This window comes from Clavelina lepadiformis, chromosome 6, assembly GCF_947623445.1.
Source record: "Clavelina lepadiformis chromosome 6, kaClaLepa1.1, whole genome shotgun sequence".
In the NCBI taxonomy this organism is placed as follows: domain Eukaryota; kingdom Metazoa; phylum Chordata; class Ascidiacea; order Aplousobranchia; family Clavelinidae; genus Clavelina; species Clavelina lepadiformis.
In genome coordinates, this window is record NC_135245.1 from 1,037,154 (window position 1) to 1,044,839 (window position 7,686).

At 38.6% G+C, this 7,686-nt stretch overlaps 1 protein-coding gene across 1 annotated transcript; it reads right to left on the reverse strand.

Moving 5' to 3' along the window:
- Positions 1-4,291: 4,291 nt before the first annotated feature.
- LOC143462829 (uncharacterized) lies at positions 4,292-7,411 on the reverse strand. The gene is made up of 7 exons (XM_076961124.1): positions 6,522-7,411; positions 6,327-6,440; positions 5,776-5,835; positions 5,539-5,640; positions 5,311-5,445; positions 4,891-4,954; positions 4,292-4,747 (listed from the first exon to the last, which is right to left on the reverse strand). Exons 1-7 carry the CDS (start codon positions 6,609-6,611, stop codon positions 4,626-4,628), a joined length of 687 nt encoding a protein of 228 aa, XP_076817239.1. The 5' UTR covers positions 6,612-7,411; the 3' UTR covers positions 4,292-4,625.
- Positions 7,412-7,686: the final 275 nt, after the last annotated feature.

The window sequence follows — 7,686 nt, forward strand, 5'->3', positions numbered from 1 at the left end:
CCAGTATCACTATTAGGCTCGAGCGGTGAGGAGTCATGGCCGGGTTTAAGTCAAAACTTACCTTAGTCCGAGGGAAAAAATAATTATTATCGTATCTTCCTGCAAACGCTTTGAAGAGATTACTGGTTGGACCATTTTTATTTTTCGTTATGATCGACCTTGCCCAACTACTCTAGAGATAGATTGCGTGTCATAGTTCTTTTCAAGAATCTGCAAGGACTGCACTCATAAAGCGCTCAATAACCTCTTCTATATAAGCATACAGATAACCATCGTCCGTTTTAGAAGCTGAAATGGACAGGCGCGGCCGGCTTGAATGGGGTCGCAATAACGCGCAATCGCTTCTTTTGTTACATCACAATGCTTTTTCAATATGACAACATACAATGTTATGATCATTTTCACAATTTGTCGTCTGCACAAAAGCGCGATTTTTGAGCGTGTTTAAATATCCGAGCTTTCGAGATTTAAACCAAGTATTCAGGCGAAACCCCAGTTTTCAACCTCACAGTTAGTGCTGGGTAAGAATAGAATTATTATGCTGCAACGGTACAATCCAGATCGTCAGAGCTGTATATGCAGCTTCTACTTTAACCTTTTGAACGCAATAGCCTACTAACGCATAAGAAATACTCCTGATAAACAAAACTTGGGTCCAAGCTTATGGTTATCAGGTCGCATCTGTTCTGTGATGTCATAACGACGGCGAGATGGTTTTATATTTAGAAAATGACGTAAGTAGGTTACGCAGCCCGTTGTTAGAGATACGCGGTTAGGTTTGAAGAATGGGCATGCAAAAAGTTGATTTTAGCTATTTCAAGTTTTAATGAATTTAAAAACTAGATTTAGAAGAACTCGATCACGAGGTAGATTTAGGTCGATACATTTCATATCCACCTCAGGTTGACAAGAATCTATGAAAAATAACCTGGAACAGACGATTGTTTCCGCTGAAATAGTGGAACCTTTCTTATAATAGTGAAGTGCATGGCACGGGCTATTTTAATTCTACTTCAACAAGCAACTGGTTGTGGACTTAATCGCGCCAGTATAGAGCGTTATAACGCGCTTCAGATGAGGGAAATTTCAACGACGGGTTTTAATGAAAAATCGGTGTCATGTGGCGTCGATTAAGGAAGTGCTGTTGCGTTTAACAAGTATTCAAATGTTACCCTCCATCAACAACCATCATCGACCATCATGTTACCATCCATCATCAACCATCATGTTACCATCAATCATCAACCATAATGTTACCATCCACCATTGACCCGAATCTTGTAGATTCTGGCTGAATCTTTTATTGAGTGTGAAGCACAAAAACACTTCCTAATGTTCATTTTTCAGGTTGTACGATCCACAGTAAAAAACAACAAGTTGGCTGAAAATATGTTCTTGTAATTTTGTTTAAGCGAAACACAAATTGATTTTTTCAGTACAAACAACGTAGCGAGTTTAAGCGCGTTTTCTCGTTTATCTAGTTTCTTTGTTATTAACTTATTAGTTATTACTAGGGCAACCAAAAGTCAATATGGTCAATTTTTTTTTACCTGCTCAGAATGCTATGAAACAAGCACAAAACAAATTTCAGCTTTCTACGACGTGTGGTATAGAAGTTATTAGGTCAGATAAAGTCAAAATGTTACGTTAGGTCAAAATACGGTCAAATTGTTTCGTTAGGTCTTTTTTTTAGGTCAAAATCTATTAAACTTGTAATTTTGTAACCATTTAGTAATATTATTCTTCCGTTTTTCTCTTTTCTTGTACCGCAAACAATTCCAGTCCCGCAAATTTTACTTAGAACCAAAGCCACAAAGAGAGGGAAGGCTTTTCAGCGCGTTTGGTGACGTCACGATGTGACGGCATTGCATTTGAAACTGCAAGTTGTCAATCTTAATACGCAGAAACGAAAAAAAAGTCAACACTAGAAAAGCATTTTGTCATTTTTAAATGCAGCTTTAGATTAGAAAGTTGCTGTAGACATTGTAGAGACTATCAGTATAGCGTTTTTCAAAATGAAGTCAAAATTTAAACGTTTTAGGTCAGAATAAGGTCAAAATTTAAACTTTTTAGGTCAAAATAAGGTCAATATTTAAACTTTTTAGGTCAAAATGAGGTCAAAATTTGCAAATTTTAAGGTCAAAATTTAAAATTTTTAGATCAAAAAACTGGTTGCCCTAGTTATTACGTTTCCTTTCGTCAGTTTTTTTGTTTAAGCGAAAGAGTCATAAAACCAACAGATTGTGATATGGACGAACCCTTTATCTTTATACTTTGGCACGCTTTTAGAACAATGAATGCATTATTTGTGTGATTATGTTGCCCTAGCTTCAAAGTACCCCCAGGGGACACAGAATGGCAGAGCAGACCTCGCCAATACTTTCTAAAGCATTAGTTACCGCTATAGCATAGAGCCGAACGTTATCATACTTCAACTGTAAACCAGAAGCTCTGAAACTCTCCAAGCATTTAACAAATATTTACGCTGCTGTAAACATCACTCTAGCTGCCTAGCACCTAGCTGCACTGGGATCAATGGACGTGACTTTAACTTACAGTAAGCCGGAGCGAAACAGCTACATCTACGGCAATTATGAAGAGAGGAACTAAGCTATGGAGCCTAGATATATGATTCTCAAGCTCTTATAACATTTAACTATTTCTCAAACCGAATCACTCCTTTGCTGTAAACTTTGCGGATTGCTCCAAATTCACTTGTTTTGCTCATCAGCATTGTTAAATCACAGACTCACTTGTTACGTATGAACCATAACAAATCGCATTTCTTTACTTCGATCTACAGCTACAGTAAATCTACAGCTCACACAAATGAATCTGCTGCGTCTAGATGCCGAATAACGTAGTAGCAGTTATTCCTGTAGGCGGCAACCTGGAAGCCAATATGCGACAAAAGCGAGGGATGATTCCGTGAGTTGTTTATTACTCACAATTGTCGTGTAAGGTTTATACCGAAGTACTGTATGAAAAATATCAGTCATAACTCACTGCAGCCTACAACAATTACTGCAATTTTCTATGCAATACTCTGAAGCGGGGCGGAAATGATGTGGAAATATTCTCAGAATGATTCATTGTTCGCAGTTAAGAATAGGCACCAGTACCCCAGTATAACATTTAGTGCACAAAAATAATAATGTCATACACAGCCGCTACTGAACACATTTGTAATAACCAGCACCTACTTTGCATAGAAGCAAAATTTGCCTTGCTGCTCATGTTTTCATTGCTTACAGGTTTCATTTATAAAAATGTTTGGTGTAATGTGACACGCGCAACATAAGCCGAAGTTAGTGACTAGGACCAGTTTAAGTAACTATGAACTCTGTCAACTTTGTGTTGCCGCTTGTCACGAGAAAGGTCAACAAACTGTAGGTTTTGTTTTAACATAATGACGGCATGATGACGTGACATACAGACATACCGATGGCGGTAGTTCAGAGAGGATTTGATTATAATGTTCTGCTCTGTGGCCTACAAGATTTCAACGCGACGTTTGTTTCGGGAGACACATGGGAGAACTATGGCGGTTGTGTGGGGGAGAGTTTAGGAATTAGATGTGTCATTCAGCTGCCACGAATCAACTCGAAAATTACACCTGATGATTAAGTAAAGGTAAAATTTTAGGCAGTTACTGTAATATTTTGCTTTCTGTGTTCTGTATACTGAGATCAACGTGACTCATTTGCCACCGTCAACCGTGAAACAACGAAAATGAACATTGGTTTTATTCAATGTTTTCATTTACAGCGCAACCCTGAAGAAGAAGTATCTTTTTTACAAATCAACGAAAATCAGATCTGTATAGCACTAAATTTCTGATGAACTACCTGCCTAAAACGTGCTTATCAACTGCACGGGAACAGTTTTAAGTAAAATTGTTTACAAATTTAAATTAATAAAAAAGTGAAAAGCATGCTTTGGCGCCACCTTCCGCCACAACACATATTTATCACGTCTTTTTAATTACAGCGACTTTTGGTGCTGAGGAAATTTCAATCATTTAAAATATTGTCTTATTTCAAGTTTTTCTTTTTCGTCAGAGGGCGCTACAACGTTACTTTATCAGTTGCATTTACTCAAAAGATTTCTCAGTAGAATACAGCAAATAAAAAACCCACAAAAACATAGGATCTTACGAAGCATCAAAGCATGAGATACGAGAGATGGTGTTAGCTGTAGCCTACTCTTGTAGTCAAAAGTATTACTGCTCTAAAACTTTAGCTAATCTGCATGTATCCATGTAACTTGCATCCGTTTCATCAGATGTGGATTGTGGAAATGCAGTTTTATTTGTGAACTTTAGTTCTTTGCATGGATAACAACAATTAATTGTATAAGTATACAAGATACCGCTGATACGTTGGGTGATAAGCAAGTTTATCTAAATATGAAACAACGAAGAAGTTCTACGATTGTACACGACAATAGTTTGACATACAATCTTATTAAAATATCAGTAAGTTGGCGAAACCCAAACTACATATGATAACAATGAGATCCGAAAATCCAGAATCTTTAAGGACGCATTATATATTATAATGGCAAGAGTTCCAATGTCATGATATTGTATATACACCATTCCTAAATAAGAAATTCCAGATTAATCAGCCGCTGTAAGGTGGGGGAACTCCTGCTACAACGCCAGCAGGGGGCGGCATTCCCGCAGCTTTCTGGTCGTACGGTTGTTGCTGGGCAGGGTAGGCTACAGTCTGCGGTGCACCTGGAGCTTTGGAAACAAATTTATCGTTACAGTATGTGAGTGTGAATGTACAGAAAAAACGCGGCAGTAGCACTCGCACATTATGTGGACTTGCATTGTTATTTGTTACTTTAATAATGAGGAAGAAATAGTAAACAGCTAAATCTTACTTTGATAAACAACTGCTGGTTGCTGAGTGACGACATGCATTGTTTGAGGGGGAGGTGCACTTACCTAAAAAAACACATCGCAGTTATTTTATTACAGACCAGTAAGATTGGTAACACCAGAGCATAGAGTGGGCCAATGTGCTGGTCAAATTACCAGTTTAAATTCAAAGCACCAAGAACTAGGTCTACGTATGCTGTAAACCACTGGCTGTAATAGCCTGTAAAGGAACTAGTTTGAGTAAAGCTGAACAGTGGTTTAAAAAATAACTATTTCGTAAACCGTTTCTTTCTCGACTTTCGGTTAAGTAAAGAAACGTGACATATGCTTGCGCTTAGTAAAACTTAGGATAACTGCAGCAGCCTATTTACCATTGAAACTACAGACCCAGTTTTACAGAATATGGTTATTAGGCTTCTTACCGGAGCGCCACAGCAACTCCCACAGCAGGTGTATGGAGAGGCGCTACAGCACAGAGCCGAGCTTGTAATGAGCAGGATAAATGAGATGAATCCAAATATGGCCAGACAGGAGAAAAGACCATGAGGTGTTGAACCCTTTGTAATTTAAGCCTTTTGTTAATATTATCAATATAATACCAATGTGGGGCTGTCAATTATGACCAGACACCTCCGCTTTCATTGACTTACTGGAATGTATAGACCAAGAACATAAGCCAACCAGCTGTCAATGCAAACAAGAATTCCACTGAAGACAGTTGCAGTGATGCTTAGGCCCATATGGGCGTTGACCTGAGAAACAGATTGATTTTAGCTTCTTAGTTGTGTTGAGTTGAGAATTGAAGTTTAGCGTTTTAAGAAGTTGCACATCAATAACAGGCTAGGAAGTAGGAAGCGGCCAGCTCACTCGTTCCAACAACCACTCACCAAGCTAAGAGTTGTGCGGTTTCTTCCGGCAAATATCCCCAGAATACCGGCAATGATTACCTGAGCGAATACAAAGAAAAATATTTAAGCCTATTCGCAACCAAGTCACCAAACTCGTGTTAAAAGTCAAGTATTTTAATGGAGTCAATTCTTGTACCTAGTAAGTTGTTAAAATGTATAGTGAATGCTTCTTGCGTGACATATTTAAGCAGATTTAATCATGTCCATTCACACTTGCAGTAATAGACATCTCTACTTACGCAAAGACTCATATCTGTCTGCCAATTGTTTTCGCATGCATTTTGTAATCATTTTACTGTTGTTGTATTGTGTAGTTAAATCGCGTACATCCTTACTGTCTGCATACATTTCATAAATCATTTCAGGTTGGATGAGCAAAACTGGTTGGCAGCGCGTCTAACACTTAAATTAGTGACCAAGGTCTAACACTGTGCAACATCTCTGATGACAAGTTCAACGAACATCTTTCAAAGGTGGGACAAATGCTCAAGTTGGCATAAAAGTTATCAAATTGAACAAGGTCCGCTCACCCAGATTCCGCACCAAAGACCTTCACCGGCGTTAATTGTGTTTCGAGGGGAATAGCTTGCTATTACGACGGCTCCGAGAATGGCAATCAGGAGACCCAAAATCGTTTCGATTATCTGAGGAAAAACAGAAAAAAAGAAGTCTTTGTATTCATATTTATGGTCATTTAAGGAAACACTTCACAGCACAATATTCACCCCAAGAATAAAGATCGGTTTCAGATTCTTGAAGACGACTTGTTGTGGCTGAACTGTTGCCACGGTTACATGTTGAACCTGGGTTGCCATGGTAATTATAATATTAAATTTTAAATTCTTGAGACTTTGAACAAGGTTTTCCCAACTCTATCTGTAAAATGGCCGTGCAACATTTTTTATAAAAACTCTGCTGAGAAAGTACTGCGTGGTCTTATAATAAGAATGTTTATGCTGGAAACAGTTTAAGACGACGGAAACCGGGGTTAGCTGTCAATAATACGAAACACTTGTACGCGGAAACACCAACAGACATTCAGGATAGGAGATGTTCGTAAAACTTGCAAAGTGTAAGAAATAATGAAAAACTTCTATTAAAAAGCACGCAGCAATGGAGAACGCCATTTTTGAACTACTTACTAAAATCAATGAGCACAAATCTACCCGGAGTAAGTATAGTCGCAGTACCCCGCGGCTCGACTTAAATTCGGCGATTATATCTCCCCTCCAACGCTGTTTACCGAGGTTGTTTCCGCGCGCTTTCTAATCTACCAGTTTCTTACTTATCCATTTATAGATTTGTGATCTTGCCTGTGTAATGGAACAGAAGCTTGCGTTGCTGCAACCAAAACCCTCGCAAATACTGGCCTGGTCTAATAACATGAGCTAACAGTCTTCTTAACTTTTGAAGCTGATAGCGAGGGGTGTGGCTGGCTTGAATGCTTTTGCGATGACGTATGTTTGAGCCTTGTTACGTGACAATGTCTTTGCAGGATGTCACTCACACACAAGACGGTCAGTCTTTTTCGCTTGACACTGATCAATAGACAGTTGATGTTCATGAGGATGAAAGCGTGTAATACGATGACATATTTACCAGTAATGAAAACAACAATGAGTAAAATTAAATTTGTTACTTTTCTAACATAAAAGTAGGTTTAGTGGCTGTGCTACTGCTAACCTTCTATTCTTATAAAATCACTGTAGCTAACATGTTGTACGTTTAAAGCCCTGGAGGCTTTTCCCCTTCTATTAATTGCTTGTGTGGGCGAACTTTCTATTCTGCTTTAACGCCATTCTTTAATAGCGATAAGCGAATCTCCCGCCGTCAACCAATCATTGCAACCTGTCACTTCGACGTGCACTCTACAAATACGTTCAGTTTTTG

Bases quoted from the DNA above. Each gene is read 5' to 3' on its own strand.
- LOC143462829 (XM_076961124.1), bottom strand. From the start codon at position 6,611: ATGGCAACCCAGGTTCAACATGTAACCGTGGCAACAGTTCAGCCACAA. The intron at 5,836-6,326 runs GTGAGCGGACCT...GTATTCGCTCAG, and splicing joins GTCTTTGGTGCGGAATCTGG to GTAATCATTGCCGGTATTCT. The intron at 4,748-4,890 runs GTAAGATTTAGC...TTGTTTCCAAAG, and splicing joins ACCAGCAGTTGTTTATCAAA to CTCCAGGTGCACCGCAGACT.